Source organism: Folsomia candida, unplaced genomic scaffold, assembly GCF_002217175.1.
Source record: "Folsomia candida strain VU population unplaced genomic scaffold, ASM221717v1 Fcan01_Sc001, whole genome shotgun sequence".
NCBI classification, from domain to species: Eukaryota; Metazoa; Arthropoda; class Collembola; order Entomobryomorpha; family Isotomidae; genus Folsomia; species Folsomia candida.
This window is the reverse complement of record NW_019091193.1, coordinates 2964726-2983684: the sequence shown is the minus strand read 5'-3', so window position 1 is coordinate 2983684 and position 18959 is coordinate 2964726. Positions and strand designations below refer to the sequence as shown.

The following is an 18959-nucleotide window of genomic DNA, read 5'->3' as shown; positions in this document are numbered from 1 at the left end:
GAGATTTTATTTGAGGGTGGTATTATATGCGTACATATTTATACATTTACCGGTTTATCACAATTATTTCTCTGTGAATATTTCACCCAATCTTGTTCAAATATATTTGCGTAAGTACAACTATGCTGATGGATATTCTATATAAGTATACTATCTAACCGGCTATATTTTACACACACATTTTTATTACAAAGAACTATCACCTGGTAAAAAATATGTTCTAAATGTAGGGGACAAACGTTCTTTCCATAATATAATGATGTATTAAAATGGATGATTACATATGTAAGGTCACTGCGGGTTAGTGTGGCCACTTTTGAGCAAAATAAAATGGTTCTATAAAATACCAATAGTTGTACGTTAACAACAATTATTTTAAAAAAACTGTGTGATGAATTACTTATTTAACATTATTTTATAACAAAAAATTTAATTGGATATGATACATATTAATTTTTTAAAATATTAAAGCAGGTGGCCACACTAGCCCTTAAATAATTTTCCCCCTTTTCAGTTTAATTATTTTATTGTATTAATTTGAGATAAATTTAATTTTTTTTCTATTTAAGGGCCTATCATAAAGTATGTAACGCAAAAATCGCAGTGGTCCGTACCCCCTCCCTTTAACATGTTACATAGGTAAGATATTATTGGAGCCTTGGACTCCCCTCGCCCCTCTTGTCACATAATTTATGCACGGCCCTTTATGCAAATTTATGATCATAATTTATGATATTATAGTATAGTTCTGTGTTTATGATTTAGTTATGATTCATATGCAGTTATGATTCAGTTAATTTTTGAGTTGTAGTGTGATATAAAATTATTTGGTTTGTGAAAATATGGTGTTTTTACGTAAAAAATCCACTGACCACAATTATCTCACTAACCCTGCCTGACCGCTATATCATTCCTTCCTAGAGCTCTTCCGAAATACCATTATAGTATTTTTAAACCATCCATTACGAGCCGCATCTCTAAAAACTTTCTCCATCTCCAAATCAGACTCAAACCCTCTTGGTTCAATTTTATCCCGTATATAGCTATTATTGTGATTGTTAACATGCGATGTTCCGCCTTGTCCTTCAATCGCCCAGCTAAGAATTAATCCATTCTTCGCCCCACTGACGTTTGTTATAAAAATATCCTCAAATTCTTTTGGAATATGTTCCCCAACTTCGAGTGAAAGTGTCCATTCGAATTGACAAAATCCAGTGGTTTACTCAAATCCACGACGCCACAACGACCCTCGGACAAATCTTGAGTTTGTGGATTTCCATCGTAACAGGCTACCAAAATTCCGGCAGCTTTCATTTGTTTGGCGTATGCACCCGTCCCACAACCGAGTTCCAGGAGAGTTTTCACCTTTTTGGAAATCAGAGTTTTATTTTTTGAATGTTACATATCATAAAAAGTTGTTGATATATTTATTACGAGTTTGAAATGTTTGCGAAAAACTAAGTTCGAAAAAAAAATTTGACTTGAAAATTCATTTGCGAACTTATGCATCTCCAAAAATATGTATAAGACAGATCCACTAAGTTATCGGACCGCCCCATTAAACGCGCGCTGAGCGGGAGCAGATTGAAATTAAATTTCGAAAAAAATATTTTTGAATAGACCAAGTTATAAGCTTTCCATTGATATATATCACTAATTATTGAGTCATGGCTAAGACTAGAAAATCTTTGGGTTGAAAGGCAAGAGTTGAAAAAAAGAGTGATTGTGTTTCGCAAAAATCGAACAAACTATGATTCTAAAATCACTTGGCACTTTTTCAAGCAAGAAGGTATTCCTCATTCAAATGTCAACTCTTACATAGAAAAGTACGAGGAATCCAATGAACTCAAATTCAAAGTCCCCACTAGTCGACCTGCAAAGCCAGCGGCGACAAAAGTCAAAAATCGGATGAAAAAAATCTTCATGCATCAACGACAACGGCTGGCGCGGAAAGGAAGGTCAACATTTAAAAAAGCTATCTAAGCAAAATCAAAGTCCATAAACTAGGGATTACAGCAAGTGCAAAAAAACCAGCATCAAATTACAAACCAACACAAAAGGAAAGGATTCATGCGTGCTGCAAGAAATTGTGAGAGAAAATTTGGGGAAAAGTGGTCATCACGGACGATGAGCCCCACGTCACAGCTAATCCTTCAAATCTTCCAGGAAGGCATTTTTTCCATAGTTCCAACCCCTGTGAAATAAAATATGAAGACAAAGTCCGAAAGAAAGACCAATTCCCAAAAAAATGAAGAATTTGGTAACGCATGTGTAGCATTGGTCATGTTTCTGATCCCGTCATTTTGGAGGGCACTGTAAACCAGGAGGTTTATCTTAAATCTTGAATTAAAAGGGGATTAGAATCGTTTATTACCAAACATCATAAAAAAATCAAGTTTGGTTTTGGCATGACCTCCCAAGGTCTCATGACGCCAAAAAGGTCACTCAGAACCAAAATCTGAAAAAAATCGAATTTGTGCCGAAAAATTAAAACCCACCAAATTTTCCTCAACGGCGACCAATTGAGAAATTCTGGGCGCTAACTAACTCCAAATATTCTAAGCTTTCAGAAACGCCAGATACCTTACGAAAATTTAAGAACAGATGGAAGAAAATGAGCTTGAAAGTAGGTGCAGTCGATGGTCGGAATTTGATGCGAAATCTGATAAAGGAAGTGCAATCTGTAGCACATAGCGGAATTGAATCATTAAAATTTGAACTGTATGGCAATCCAGACCCTTTGGTAGTAAACATATGCAATTTTTTTGAGATTACATCAGCTGTGTGTAAAGTTCTGAGCATTTGGTCCGATAACTTAGTGGATCTGTCTTATTTAATTCGAATTTTTTTTTCAAAATTATATTCTTGTACGAAATCGTAGTGAATACCCTCATTATTTTTTTACTCACATTTTCCGCTTTCAAAAATGTTATCAATGCCGTCGCTAATGGTTCATCAAATACATGTCTCGATTTGGCGTACATTCCTTCCCAAAATCCTGTATCTGCTACACCAAAATCTATTTTATTTCCTTCTGTTTGAGTTGGTTGAGTTGGCTGGGATAGTGATGCTACTTTATTTTTCAGGGATTCAAATGATGATAGTGTTTTCGTCTCAAAACTCCGTAATAGTTCGACAGTATCTTCTCCGCTTTGCTTGATAAGGTTGTCATGCTTTTCGTGAATCTGTGTCATCCAGTGAAAGTACAAAACCGTCACCTGCAATCATAAATATAAAATCATACAAAGATGAAAGAAGTAAGTAAGTACCAAGGATAAGGTACACTTTTTCATGGCATAATCTGTGTATCTCGAAAGTTAAAAATTGTACCACAATCGCCACAGTAATCTTGAAGATGGGATGATTCTGTAGATTTAAACACATGCTTTTTGGGCGATGTGTGATGAGTTCGTTATTGGGAATGTTTGGCATTTATTTGTATGTACATATAAAGTACAAACTACAAATATTTAAGTGGTAAAATACATAGGTAAAACAATGCTTCTTCCTGTATTCAGGGATCATGTAGTAACAGTCCTGTTCGTCCGAGATGGGTATTCCCATTAGCCACAAATTTTGCACACACGTGTTTTTGCCAACATTTTTAGGTATGTATGAGCCACACCCTGATTCAGTACCGTATACGTTGCAACGAAATGTAAAATAGTTTTTACTTTGAAAATAATATGCACATGAGCTACAAATTTTAGAAAATAGGTAGAAGCAACTACATAAAATATGGAAAGTTGAGCTTTGTAGGTAAGCCAAAAAATATGTATTCCTTATTAAATAAATATGAAGCACCACAAAATCTGCTATTTGCATAATCAAAATACATACATAATCACGCATGCAATAAATAAATAGGTACTTAAATAAATTAACAAATATAAACCTTAGGTATACATAAATCAAAGCTGTACAAACATTTCAGGGAAGCGATAGACGTTTTTTGTTGGTAGAAAAACTAAATATGATTCGCTCAGAAGTGTCCATACTAACCTGCTGTAACCCTAAAAGTTATGCACCTACAGGCATAAAAGCTGTGAAAACATTTCATGGAAGTATGTACATACACGTATGATAAGCTTCACCTAAGCCAAATTATATAGTGCATACATATGGGTATGGTTTTAAAAGCATCAATTATACCGGGGTGTAAATAATTCTGCAATATTTGAGAATGGATATATGCAAATTTCATACAGACTGAAAATTTAGAACTAATCATTCCGCACAAACAATGTCTCAATTCCTTTTATCTGATCGTTTTCAGGCAAGTTTTATACTATTAACCGTAACCGTAATTGTCATGATTGCATTATTTTCTTCAAATGAGTATAATACTGCGTGGAAGATGATATATTTTCCACCACCAAACATTGAATATCTTGTCGAATCGATTTCCTTCATGACGAGATTTCAGCAAAAAGTTGGATTCCAACCCGTTGGTGATGGATTGTTCCTCTACTCAGCTTTCTACTTTAACGACAAAAGGTACATACGTAATTAAGGTTAATCAGATACAATTTAGTCACCCATTTCACTATGAAAAAATACATACTTAACAATCTGAATAAAGCAAGAATGGTCAACCAGCAAAAATCCGGATTGTTGCATTGGACGCAAGAGCAGAGGCTCGTGACTTGTATTGTGTTTTTCTCTGTAGTGGAGGAGATAGCTATGGTGAAACTAATATGCAAATAATTACGGGGAAAGGGTACAGAGTAATTTGTGAAGATCCGTACGGCCGAGGACTTAAATATGGGTACGATGAGCACCAATGTATTTATGCCTAAAGTTCGAAATTTCGAAAAAAGTGATGCAAAGTTTTTGATATATTGTTCCAGCCAAGTTTACATCGACTGTGAACTACCCCAAAATGCAATAGTAGACCCACCCAAATTTGTATCTGTATATCATACAAATTATAACTTGGAAATTTTTGGAAACATTTTGAAAATTAACTACCCCCCACCGAGGCAGGAAAACCCGATTTATAAAGTTGCATCATGCACGCAACCATTCTACACATTGGGAGAAAACATGGGAAAACCAGTTGAACTCGTGGAATGGATGGAGTACCAATTAATGATGGGGGTGGAGCATTTCCTATTTTACAATATTTCTATGAGTTCCGCTTTCGCCACAGTTTTACAAAGTTATGGAGATGGTAAGTAAATATTTTTAATGAGCGTACTCACGACAACGTCTTATTTCGCAACGACGAAACTCATTTAGCAAACTTGCAAAAATCAAAAAATAAAAAAAAATGTGTCGTGGTGGAATTCGCATAATTTGATTTTCCACATTTCGGAAATCTATACATACATATGCACAGTTCTGTTATCCTATTTCAATTTAGCTTCCGTGGATTATTTTAAATTTCTAAAGCATTTACATAAGAAGATGAGTTTGCGAAATAATCTTCTGAAATAATAGCTGGGGAAAATATCGTATGGTTTTGCAGAAAAAGTTTTTCAACATCTCAAAAATTTTGCACAGCTTCGCAATTTATGTTGCTATACGTATGTACATATGTACATATGTATGCCCAGTCAGCCCGGTTGTCGAGATTGTATATATGCGAGATGTGAGAAAGTTGAGAACGCTTAATACAAAATAATTGTGCTAATTATTAACAAATTTTTATTAATTGATTTACCCCACAGTTATCACCCTGCTCCCATTTAACCTCCCCATTAAGGAGAAGGACATCGTGAGTCGCGGACAATTTATTCAAGCAAACGATTGCGTTTATCGTTACAGAGATGTGGCACGATACGTGACTACGCTCGACATTGATGAGTTTCTCATCCCATCCGATAAATTTTCAAATTACGGTGACATGATTGATTTTATTCTGAAGAGTGAAGATGTCAAAAAATTGGGAGGCGTGATCAATCAATTAAACTGGCAGTCGTATTTTTCCTTTGCAAATTGGCCGACGAGGGACATGAGTAATTTATCGACGGAGGTTTTTGACGCTAATCTACTTCGATTAACCACTCGAATCAAATTCTTGGAGGGAAACCAGTAAGTTTTTGGATACAAACTTTTTTAAAGTCTTCACAATATGAAGAAAATAATTAACTCGAAAAATGAAATAATATTGATTGTTTTTTATGAATTTTAGATCCAAATTTGTCGAACTTCCTGACAACGTCTTGGAGTCATCGGTCCATTTCGTTACAGTCGGAGTAAATGGATCAGAGCGATACACTCCACCGTATGATATTGGACATTATCTCCATCTTAAAGAATGTATTTGGTATTTTGAAAAACCAAATGAAATTTTAAAAGATAATGCAACCTGTCTTGGGTCAGTTTATGAAGAAAATTTAAACCGAAGTATTAGATTTGGAGATATGTTAACAAAACGTGTTAGTGAAAGGGTCAAAATTTTAATTAAAATGGATCCAAAGTTAGCTAATTATTTCAAAATTATACGTACTAATAATAGTGAGACAACGAAACGACCTAAAAAAATAGGCAACTGAGGATGAATTAGAAAATTTGGTTTATTATTAATCAGCTTCAGAATACCGTAAGCAAAATCTTTGTCTTTCCATCTGTATGCAGAATGACCCTAGAAATGATCAAAATTTATTAAATCTGTTTTCGAATATCGACGTTTAATTTTCCATGTGAATTGACCAAGAACAGCCTGACCACACTCTCTAGCGTTGAGTATAGGTGGTCCGATTGACCCCATCTTCAAACTCACCCACCCTGCCTCAAAACTAGATGTTGATACCAGTAAATAGATTTCTAAATTATTGATTCGTCAAGTTATCCAGCTGACAGACGGAAGGACGGACGGACGGATAAAGTCTTCGCATAAAGTAGCTGAAGCTAAATACTTACAACTTATTTAATAATGAGTGATCTTTTTGCAAGAAATTTAATCATAAAGGGTATTTTGTTTGTTAACCCTTATTCAAATGTCAATAAATATACGACTGATCTAATTACAAATTGGTTTAGAATCCCTGACACTGTCTAAAATTTTTTCGCCATTTTGATACATACCTACATATTTATGTAAAGATGATCAAATTTAATAAACTATTCATATTTTTATGTGATACATAGTTACAAACATGAAAATGTATTACAAATGTTGTTGCAATAAATAAAAAAACGTCAGTTAAATTATCATACATTAGTTTAGCCGTGTAATTAATAACTCATAAATAAATATTTACATATGTACATACATATGTGCAAACATCTTCACACCGAAATTAATAGAGACACCGAGTAGTACAACAGACGTGACAAAAACTCGACCCTTGCACCTTTTCGAACGCAGAAACATCCTCCCACCCAAATCCTTAATTCACCACAACATTTTAACTGCCTTAGTCTCACGCTAGACTTAATTTGCATAGTTCTGTATCTCAAAAATTCTTTAGATTCGGTATTAACATTTGCCAGGAGGGGTAGGATCCAATGCCCCATCCCGATAATACTGGCCGCAATAACGACACAAATTAACGTCAGAGGTGGAGTCTCCGTTGTAAATTTAATAGCTAAATATATCATTTCGATAGCAATTATGACTGAAAATAGCATAATCATCGGTAAACAATGGAAATAAAATTGATTTTGAAATTTTACGATAATTTGTATTTCATTATACTTTCGTACATACTCGTCCACAAAAATATTTCTCCATGAGAAGCACTGGAACTTGGTTGCATTTCTGGGGGGTGTCATTCCTCTGACTATCATTTCTAAGAGGAGGCAAATATTGGAGAGGAGAATTAAGGTCCCAAAATTCATTAAACTCGTGTGCATGCAGAGCAGAGAAAAAATAATGGAACGAATTAGAGTTTTAAAAAGTGGGGAAAAATATTCGAAATTTCTGAACCAAAAATACGTAGGGTCAATTTTATCGAGTAGAACGGGAACAATTAGTGGAGCCAAGGAGGACGTGATGATAGAAATTAATAGTCCGTGCAGGTACAGTCCGAAAACGCTGAAGCCTTCTGATTTGGTTCCTTCAAAAGAAATGTAAGAATTTTAGAATTCTTAACCATTTAATCTGTGAAAGTGGCATATGTCGCTTTGGCGACTTGTCCATAATTCGTGACAAAGGCATATGTCATCGTCAAAATCCGCTCCATAACCCGTGACGACGACATATGTTGCCACAGAAAACCTTACCTTAATTCGTGACGTAGACGTTTGTCGTTCCCTGGCAAATTCGCCATAATTCGTGACGTCGACATTTGTTTTTAGCCCGAACCAGGGCTTATGTAATTGTCATGTCCGTCCGTCCGTCCGTCCCTCCTTCTGTCCGTCTGTCTTTCGACAACTCTGGAACGAGTTGGCCGATTGACTTGAAATTTTTACCAGATGCATATTGGACAAAGTTAGGAACCGAGTTCGAAGATGGGCAAAATCGGTCCACTGGTTGACCCGTAGGGGTCATCTGGGTGGTTGGGAATTATGCACCAAAATTTCGAAATTGTCGTAGAAAGCTCAAATTTGGTGCAGAGGAGTAAATGGGTCCTAAAGGAAGGATATGAACTCAAATTCGAAAAATTTATCTTGAGGGACCCTATGGGGTGACCCCTACCGATTTTTCAAAGTCGTCATATCTAACTTAAATTTGGTGGATAGGTTGCTTATGGGGCCTAAAGGAAGAATATGAAATGAAATTGGTAGAATTTTCATCTGGAAGGGTGGGTGACCCACTAACCCATACTGATTTTTCAAAATCGTCATATCGTTCTGAAATTTGGCATTTAGTTTTCTTATCGCTCTTCATGGAAGAATATACATTGGAATCTGGAAAATTTTCATCTGGAAGGACCCTATGGGGTGACCCCCACCAATTTTCAGGGATTAACATGGAAAGCTGAAATTAGGACCAGAGATCTTTACTGCCTTCTCATGAAATAATAGGAAGTTAAATATGAACACAAATTTGCAGAGGGACACTAGGGGGTGGTCCACACCGATTTCTTAAAATTGATATAATCAGCTGAAATAATTTAGTATGGAGTCGAGAAATAACTTAGGATTAACATTTACCCTATAGGGTACCTCAAGATAAAAATCTATTTAATTCTACGTTATATTCCTCCATTGCTAGTCATTATAAACTTTCACGCAAATTTTTAATTTTCGTTACCCTTGACCCCCAACACCCATATGACCCCTACCGGCCAACCACTTGACCGATCGAACTCGAGTTGTGTATTTGGATGGTCTATATGTGTGGAAAATATCAAGTCGATCGGATAATTTTAAAAAGAGTTATCATTGTACAGATGGACAACACGGGTACATAAGCCTTGGGTCGGGCTAAAAATTAAAATTTTTTATGAAAATGTTGTCACGGAGTAACATATTTGACTGGCATTTTTGGTTACGAATAATGATCCCTTAGAAATAAAGCTCCCTCACGAATTAAGGTAACTCTACTGTCGCCTGGTGACACGAATTATGGACATCTTGACTTTTACTTGTCCTCTTTAAATGGTTAAAATGGTATTATATTTTTTTAAATTTTCTGATGATTTTGAACTCTTGCAGAAAACTGATATTGATTTGGTAATAATTGTCTCCCCGAGTAGTAGTAGTTTGTTTCTGAGTGGTAAAATTTGCATTACCAGACGGTAATGATGGTTACCGTGCCGGAGAATCATATGAACCAATACATGTACATACATACTCCAGTTTCCAGTTTGGAGTACATATGTATGTATATGTACGACTCTACCGGGACGATGTATTACCTCAGATATAGTAATGTTCCAGTAACGAAAACCTTACCACTGACAAACAAACTATTACCAATTCGTTAGGAAGTTATTGTTATTACAAAATCAATAATGTGAGTCACGTACATACAGACATATTTACATACATACATATCTGTACATATGTATAAATATATAATGTGACTACCACATTTCTAACTTCGTGCTCACCTCTTGGAAACATGGTCTCCCGTAATTTGAACAAGTTCCTCAATACAATGCATAATTGGTTACTTTTAAAGATGAACGAAACGCTTATCGTTATTGCGATTGTGAAGCAGAGAAAGCTTGTGCTCAAAACGAAACCGGAAGTAATTGTGACGTCAGGATCTTTCCGTCGCAACGCGATTTGTACGAGACAAAAGTAGACCAAGTGGAGGGTTGCCATTGTGACCAGGAATGTCATCAGGAAAGCTGGGAGGAGACGCTTTCTTGGCGTGGGGCGTGGCACCCACGTTATCCTGTTCCACGTTAAGAACTGAGGGTACACACATTCACTGAGGAATACGCAGCGTTTGAGAGCATTTAAAGGTGTGAGAGACGGGATGGAAATTTTGCTCTTCAATTTCGTCTTGAAGCTAATTAATTTGTTCATGTTATTTTAGGAGGTGCTAAATTTTTGTAAATGCTTTATGTAAATATGCGACCAAATTGGTACGGAATACAGGTTTAGAGAAAGTATTTTTAAGGGCTCGGGTTAACTTTGAATAAAATAACTGTGTTTTCTGACAGCGTACATACATATTTTCTGTAACATGAAACTAGTTTTTTTGACTAGCTAGTTACTTGAGTTTATTATGTAAGACGGGTTATGCACTAAAGACTTTATTTAGGCAGCCTAATAATATAATTATTTTTCCTTCCAAATTACATATATTTGTGTAACAATTTTTTATCACTTGGCTTCCAGTTAATTGCTTTGGGAAATTTTAATTTTGCCAACCAATTACACATTTGTGCTATATACCGGGTCTTTTTTAAATATGATATTCAATAGAAATTTATCAAGTTGTAAAATGCCGGTGAAAGTAAAATTTTCAAAAATATCTACCTTGGTAGCCAAGGGATTGTTCAGTACTACAGAAATATGTGTAATTGGTAGACAAGAGATAAAAAATCGTTACACAAATGTGTGTCATTTGGTAGCTAAGAGGTTTAATTATTTACGTATTTTTTTGGACGACCTTAAACATGAAATATTTTTAGTTTAATTTGTATGTATGTACAAGTCTTTAACCGTATTCAAAATGCCTTAGACGGAAATTTTAGTTATTCATGATCCACCCAGGAATCATGGGCAAAACTGTCCAATTTACATTTTCAATTTTTTCATAGAACTTCATATTGCATAATTGATGACAGAAAATGCATTGAAAATAGACTAGGGTTTGCAATTAGGGTTTGTGTTCCTTTGAGATTAATTATTTGGTCATATAAGTATAATATACCGTATTATGGTACATATGTATGTATGTATGTATGTACTCGCTATTTCTGAAACTGATCCTGCGTTGGAAGCCCAGTGCGGACACAAACGTGGTGTAATTTAATTACGTAAAAAGTTTAAAGTCATATTAAATTTCCTTACTTATGTAACTATGTATGTATTTGTAAAAGGCTGAATATCGTTTATGGCGAAAAACATACCCGAAGCGCTTATTACTCCTACCACATAATACAGATATATTTATGTATGTCACATAATTGATACATATTCTAGCAGAGATTGCACAAAGAATTAATTTTCTAGACAATTCGTTATAAATAAATAATTATACATTTTAAAAGCGCCAGGAGGCGTGGTCAAATCACTGCATGAATTCAAAATCTCGTCGCATATTTTACGATACGAAGAATACCAAGGACACAAAGGGATCAACCCTCAATAATAATTATATAATTGTGAATATGTGCGTATGTAAAATGCACATTATTGAAATTTATCGGATAATAATATCGCTTGGTAATTTTGATTGGAAAAAGTGCTCCTTGTCTATTAGTTACATAAATACATACATGCAAATGAATAAGCCGTTCTTTGAATTATGTTCCTATTCGATTTAATAGTTATTCAAAAATTTTAAGTGGTATTGAAATTAAGCAATTTTCACACCGTATTAAACTATATAAATATTTTGCCAATTTAATTGTTTCCTAATTTACAATTGGTCAAGTGGTGGTGGGCACGTGCCACCTCCCCCACCAATCCACTCCGAAATCTCATCTAGGGTATACTGTCCAATCACGACATTTGCAGCTTGTCTTATCATCTCCGTGACGGCGGCCCTGTTAGCGGCAAATTCGGCGTCGAAACAAGTCTTGAGCCCGGCCGAGACTGCATCCCAGTCGACCGGACTTCCTCCGATGAGGAGGTCAGGGCCGAACGAGATCATAATGTCCGACCCGAAGGAGATGTTTCTAATGTCCAAAGTTCGAATCGTCACCTTGTTGGTGATCATATTGACGAAGAAGCCGGCACGGAGGTCGGCGTCCAATGCGCTGACGTGGACGATGGCGACTCCACCACCAGTGAAATTTCCGGATGGGATACATCCCTGGGAGAATGGTCGAACATCTAGATATCCCGTGACGGTAAAGTCATTCGTGACGTGGGCAGTGGACAAGGTGAAGTGGAAGTCATATGTAAGCATGAGATTAACTAGGGTGTAATCGTACGACAATTCTGAGAGGCCAGTGGCGACAAGATCGCTAGAAAATGAACTTATCAACCTTACGAAACACTGATTAAGTTATATTAATAATACACATGTCCGGCATGTTTCTCACCGATATTCTCGTTAAAAGCAGTGCTAAAAAATCAAGTAACTAAACACAGACAACAGTTAGTGTGGGACTTGTGCAGGACTCGCGGCTTTAAGATGGTTTTAAATTGGCAAAAAGACGCACTTTCAAAATCAAAATGCGAACGGGCGAACGCCATATAGCTGTTTCGAACTTGTGTAAAACCTACGTCACTCTGTGAATTTTGCATAAGTGTTCAAGTGCTCAACTACATATGTGGATTTAGTTACTTGATTTGTTCTGGTTTAAAGGGTTATTAAGAAGACCGACGAGAAAGCTGTCTGACATGTTTATTCTTAAGTCTTCGTTTGCCCTCTGGTGCTCCCCTGATCAATTCTGAAAGTAAGGTCGAAAGTAGCGTTGAGTGAACCGGCTGGGGAATTCAGGGGGTCGGCGATTGCTATGAGGATAGAATATTTGGTTAATTTTAGGCTTGTTGACATCCAATAATTTTCTCAACGTACGACAAGGTGGTCCAGTTTGTAGCGTTTCTCGAACGCTAGAGCCAAATGCGGCTGTCGCCACGACGGCTAAAATTGCTAAAACCTTCATGTTCCTTGACGAATTTGGATTTGCTAGCTTCCTTTTTTAGCAATTATGTGTAACAGTAGGGACCCTGTACTGATGACTTGATCAGAATATGATCAATTTCATATTCAAATTTGCATCTCCTTGGCCAAGGTGATGGAATGATAAAACTAAAAAATAATTAATTATCTGGCGAGATAATTAATCTTATCACTCAAATTCTCTAACAAGGGAACATACCGAGGTGTCCAACGAGTTAAGGGTCGACACCTATACCAAAATGACCACAATACATGACTTATTAAACAAACTGAAGGAATTTCCGTGTAAAATTCACTTTTCGTCAAGTTGTGACGATATTTGTGACGAGCACATGACCGTCGGGTTGCCAGCGGGAGAGGTCGGCCGCTGAACGATCAGGTCGAACACAAAGAAGCGTCGTCGTCTTCACGTCGTTTTCAGAGATTTCAAATGCTATCAAATTTTGAAAACCACTTGAAATTTAAAAAAAAAATTGAAAAAAAATTTCAAAAATTTCTTCAAAATTTCAAAATTTTCTCAAAATTTCAAAATTTTTTCAAAATTTCAAAATTTTCTCAAAATTTAAAATTTTCTTAAAATTTCAAGATGTTTTCAAAATTTGAAAGAATTTGAAATCTCTGAAGACGACGACGCTTCTCTGTGTTCGACCTAATCTTCAGCGGCCGACCTCTCCCGCTGGCACCCGATGGTCATGCGCTCGTCACAAATATCGTCACAACTTGACGAAAAGTGAATTTTAAACGGAAATTCCTTCAGTTTGCTTAATAAGTCATGTATTGTGGTCATTTTGGTATAGGTGTCGACCCTTAACTCGTTGGACACCTCGGTATGTTCCCTTGTAAGTTTATCTATGTGACGAGTATTTGCGTGTCGGGCGTTATTGATTTTTGACGGCATGATTGAAGTTTTGGCATGGAGCGCAGTTTGCAGAATAGATAAATTATCTAATCCTAAGGAGGACAACCCTTCACCGACAGAATCACCGATCTTGATACCCTTTGGATATGTTGTAGCACTAGGTGAGTTGAGCAAAAGTGAAGAAGGATTTCATTCCATGGCCCCATTTGCGCCCGCCACACCCACACTCAAAGAGGAATCCCATGCCAAACTGGTCGCATTAAAAAATTCACCAAAAATCCATTTTTAATGATAATTTGATAATGTTTGCACCTTTTTGATCCCAGATAGTTGTTTTATCGTATCCGACATGAATTTCAATTTTTTGAATTTTTTGAATATTTTCGAAAATTTCGTGGATTTCGAAAAAATCAAAATTTCAAAAAAGTTGAGTTTGCTATTGGATATGATAAAGCAACTATCTAAGGTCACAAAAATGCTTAAATTGTGAAAATCCGATCAAAATTGCATTTTTGGTGATTTTTTGAACGAACGAAAACAGGGTATTTTTCGTGTTTTTCGCACCTTTGAGTGGGTGTGGCGGGCGCAAATGGGGCCATGGAATGAAATCCTTCTTCGCTTTTGCTAGACTCACCTAGTACCACAACATATCCAAAGGGCATCAAGATCGGTCATTCTGTCGGTGAAGGGTTGTCCTCCTAAGTATGTGTGTTCATACTTTTGCGAAAAACGAGGTCTTAGGTGAGACACCTTAAATATCTGTTAAGAGAAGCAAATTGTTTGACAGATAGTTAAATCATGTAGAAGTTAAAAAATTACAATTCAATTTAAATTTAGGAACGTTCAGATATTGCGTCATGAATTTGCATCAACGTCTACCTTTCCCTGAATTGTGTCGGATGGTTTGCTCGGGTACAGTCTGGGGATGTTGCATTCTTCGCCCTTCTCGACCGATTCGTCTTAGGGAACGTGCACAAACTAGGAAAAATTCTGATTTTTCAGACTTTCCCCGCTCCTTGTCACGCGTACATTTTTTAACGTACGGCCCAAATGAGCCTCTAGTGCTTTTTGTCATGCCCGCTATTAACGCTTTTCCGGAAGACTTTGCAACTTCATTGCTCATTTTCTGCCACCGGAACTGAAATTTTGTTAAAGTATCTACTATTTCACAAAGCTGGAAGTATATCTTCTTACCCATAGCCGACATTTTTTTATTAAGTGAAGATGCGGGATGTATGTGAGGTTTCCATATTTCGACGTCAAACTGTAGAATTTATTTTCGAGGTTACATACTACTAAAATTGACAATGTCAATTTGACATGTATTTATTTATAATTACTGTTTATTCAAAAAAAGTAAAGACAAAAGTTCTCAAATTTAAAAAAAAAAAGTTTTTTTGTGCGTAAACAAACTATGCCAGATAACCTTTCAGATTTTTGTTCATACTTTTTAAAACGAACAGTAATTGTTTCGAAAATTAGTTTATGCACAATCTATACCAGAATGACTACCGTAGCCTTTATGTACTACATATACGATATTCAGCATAGGCATCCAATTATGGCGTTAATATGTAAGGCTTATTTATCTTTTCATTTCTTGTATAACGAAATTTGATACGACATTAGAGTTTTTATATAAAGAAAATTATACGGTACGTTCCCAAAGTTTGTATGTAAATATCTACTTCTAAATCTGAAATAGTATGGCAAATGGCAGGTACATAATTCTATTTAATTTTATGGATTAATTAACCTTAAAATTTGTGTTGCCACAAGCCCATGGATGGATAGGATTTTTCCCTACCCCATTCACGGCCTTGTGGCAACACTACTTGAAATAATACAATTGCAAACATTAGTTTGTCTTCAATACATTTTTTGCCATCAATTATGTAGTATGTAGTTTTCAGCAAAAATTAAAAATTAGACAATTTTGACCTTGATCCCAGGGCGGATCATGCATAAGTAAAATTGCCGTCTGAAAGCATTTATGTATTTACTTGAATACGGTTACTTATACTTTATAAGTTATACATACATACGTATACACAAATTAAATTAAAAATACTTCATGAGGTCTTACGTCGTCCAACAAAATATGTAAATAATTAAGCTTGTTGGCTACCAAATGATACACATTTGTGTAACGATTTTTTATCTCTTGACTATCAAGCTATTTCTGGAAATACAATACTACTTTTCCTACTAATTGCACACATTTTTGTAGTATTATAACATCTCTTGGCTACCAAGGCAGATATTTTTGAAAATTGTACTTTCTCCGGTATTTTGTAACTTGATAAATTTCCACTGACTGCCATTACATAAAATTATTACACAATTGTGCGTAATTGGTAGGCAAAGTTATATTCCCGAAAATTAACTAGTAGCGTAGCAAAGCATTTATCATTTTACCAAAATAACTAGTTTTACGTTACAGCAAATACATACGTATCCAGAAAACAGAGTCATCTGTATCCAGCAGTTTAATAAATGCATTATTTTATTCAACCCAAATTAACCCGAAATACTTTCTCCAAACTAGTGTGTATCTATTCCGTACCAATAATTCGAAGCAAAAGTTTAATATCTCCAAGACCGACATGAATAAATTAATCAACTTCAAAATGAAATTGAAGAACAAAATTTCCATCCCATCTCTCACACCGTTTGATGCCCTCAAACGCTGCGTAGTCCTCAGTGAATCTGTGTACCCTCAGTTTTTAACGTGGAACAGGATAACGTGGGTGCCACGCCCGACGCCAAGGAAACGTTTCCTCCCGGCTTTTCTCATGACATTCCTGGTCACCATGGCAACCCTCCACTTGGTCTACTTTTGTCTCGTACAAATCACTTTGCGACGGAAAGATCCTGACGTTACAATAACTTCCGGTTTTGTCTTGAGCATAAGCTTTCTCTGTTTCACAATGGCAATTACCATCAGCTTTTCGTTCATCTTTAAAGCAAACCAATTTTGTGTTGTGCTGAGAAACTTGGTGAAGTTAAGGGGGACCATGCTCCCAAAGGGTGAGTACATTGTTAAAAATGTGGTAGACTGGTAGTGGTAAAATTGTGTATTTATGTAACACCTGTTTTCTAAGAGTTCCAGATTTTTAGAAAATTTAGAAAGTCCTAATACACACTTTATGAATTTAAAAATTCTTACATATTTATTTCTTAAAGGAACCAAATTGGAACGCTTCAACGTTTTAGGACTGTACCTGCACGGACTCTTAACTTCCATTATCACGTCCTCCTTGGCTCCACTAATTGTTCCTGTCCTACTCGATAAAATAGATCCAACATATTTTTGGTTCAGAAATTTCGAATATTTTTCCCCACTTTTTAAAACCTTGATCCGTTCCATTCTCATTTCTCTGCTCTGCATGCACACGAGTTTAATGAATTTCATGACTGTTTTATTCGTCTCAAATATTTGCCTCCTGCTAGAAATGCTTGTCAAAGGAATGTCACCCTCCAGAAACACGACCAAGTTTCGGTGCTTCTCCTGGAGAAATATTTTTCTGGATGAATATGTACGAAAGTACAATGAAATGCAAATTATTGTAAAATTTCAGAATCACTTTTACTTCTATTGTTTACCAATGATTATGCTATTTTCAGTTATAATTGCTATCGAAATGATATATTTAGCTTTTAAATTTGCACCAGTTATTCCCCCACCTCTGACGTTGATTTGTGTCGTTATTGCGGCCAGCATTGTCGGGATGGGACACTGGATCCTGCCCCTCTTTGCAAATGTTAATACAGAATCCAAAGAATTTTTGAGATACAGAAGTCTCCAAATTAGGTCTGGCTTGAGACTACGACAGTTGAAGGGTTGTGGTGAGTTAAGGATTTGGGTGGGAGGGTGTTTCTACGTTCGGAAAGTGCAAGGGTTGAGTTTTTGTCTCGTCTGTTGTACTACTCGGTGTCACTGTTAATTTCGGTGTAAAAATATTTGCACATACATACTCTCCATTCAGACAGAGTTGAACTGTTATAGAAATTGAGAATTCTGAGAAACTGTCAATCTCAAACCTGACAAATTCTGACCCCACATCCCGATGCTAAAATTTATCAAACTAGAATAACCCTATGGTAACAATATTTTTAAACATACGTGTAGACACATATGTACATCACATCCACAAGTACACAATTTAATACATATGTACATCCTTCGAGTCATGGATTATGTAAAAATAGTATGTACCTATACATACTCATGCATGAACTTATCACACAGATAAAATCAGTTTGATTGATCATCTTCACGCTTATAAATAACTTATCATCCACCGAATTTCTTATAGCCTTCGTTCCAAAATTTGACTTATTTTCACTTTGGTTCACTTTTCTGTTTTTATTTTTTTTACCTATGTACCTAGTTATAATTTGTATCTCGTCGGCGAAAAGTTTTTCACAATTAACAGAATAAGTTCCGTATATATGTATGTAAATAAGCGATATAAAAATAAATTCAAGGTTTTTGCACGTAGGGAGTTGCTTTGGAGATTAATTCGATGCTCCTTCAGGTTGCATCGGTTAATTTAAATTAGAAAATTAAAAATCCGGAATTGGAGAAATGATAAATTTGCGCCCTACTTTTCACGTTGTAACTTTTGACAACGTTAAACTAATTTAAAGAATAAAACAGGTACCATATGCAGATAGATACATATGTACATAAGCATTGCTTACATAAATTGGGGGATTCCTTACAGATAAACTTGACCAATTTTTATCCTGGTAAATCCGGAGGTTGAAGATTTATCGAGTTTATGAATTACGTAAATAACTCGCATCAAGTATTTATACATCAAAACAAGATAAATTAAACATTTATACAACTATACCTATCCATAATAAAACAACCTTCCAAATACAATCTCTGGATTTTCCTTCCGATTCGGGAATTTTCTCCATTGTTAGATTCACCTGGTTGTT

General features: G+C 35.8%; 3 protein-coding genes across 3 annotated transcripts; 1 reads left to right on the top strand and 2 right to left on the bottom strand.

Moving 5' to 3' along the window:
- Positions 1-777: 777 nt before the first annotated feature.
- LOC118433948 lies at positions 778-3735 on the bottom strand. Its single transcript, XM_035846477.1, has 3 exons — positions 3331-3735; positions 2910-3218; positions 778-1365 (listed from the first exon to the last, which is right to left on the bottom strand). The coding sequence occupies exons 1-3, from the start codon at positions 3430-3432 to the stop codon at positions 1135-1137; spliced, it is 642 nt and encodes a 213-aa protein (XP_035702370.1). The 5' UTR covers positions 3433-3735; the 3' UTR covers positions 778-1134.
- A 305-nt stretch (positions 3736-4040) lies between these two features.
- LOC118434093 lies at positions 4041-6971 on the top strand. The gene is made up of 5 exons (XM_035846880.1): positions 4041-4497; positions 4583-4768; positions 4851-5173; positions 5673-6036; positions 6137-6971. The coding sequence occupies exons 1-5, from the start codon at positions 4244-4246 to the stop codon at positions 6498-6500; spliced, it is 1491 nt and encodes a 496-aa protein (XP_035702773.1). The 5' UTR covers positions 4041-4243; the 3' UTR covers positions 6501-6971.
- A 4479-nt stretch (positions 6972-11450) lies between these two features.
- On the bottom strand, positions 11451-13183 carry LOC118433870. The gene is made up of 2 exons (XM_035846281.1): positions 13043-13183; positions 11451-12978 (listed from the first exon to the last, which is right to left on the bottom strand). Exon 2 carries the CDS (start codon positions 12425-12427, stop codon positions 11936-11938), a length of 492 nt encoding a protein of 163 aa, XP_035702174.1. The 5' UTR covers positions 12428-12978; positions 13043-13183; the 3' UTR covers positions 11451-11935.
- Between the last annotated feature and the right edge of the window lie 5776 nt (positions 13184-18959).

Coding starts and splice junctions, on each gene's coding strand:
- LOC118433948 (XM_035846477.1), bottom strand. CDS start 3,432: ATGCCAAACATTCCCAATAACGAACTCATCACACATCGCCCAAAAAGC. Junction 3,219..3,330: donor AGATTACTGTGGCGATTGTG/GTACAATTTTTA, acceptor TTATGATTGCAG/GTGACGGTTTTGTACTTTCA. Junction 1,366..2,909: donor CATTTTTGAAAGCGGAAAAT/GTGAGTAAAAAA, acceptor ATTTCCAAAAAG/GTGAAAACTCTCCTGGAACT.
- LOC118434093 (XM_035846880.1), top strand. CDS start 4,244: ATGTCTCAATTCCTTTTATCTGATCGTTTTCAGGCAAGTTTTATACTA. Junction 4,769..4,850: donor GGCCGAGGACTTAAATATGG/GTACGATGAGCA, acceptor ATATTGTTCCAG/CCAAGTTTACATCGACTGTG. Junction 6,037..6,136: donor AAATTCTTGGAGGGAAACCA/GTAAGTTTTTGG, acceptor TATGAATTTTAG/ATCCAAATTTGTCGAACTTC.
- LOC118433870 (XM_035846281.1), bottom strand. CDS start 12,427: ATGCTTACATATGACTTCCACTTCACCTTGTCCACTGCCCACGTCACG.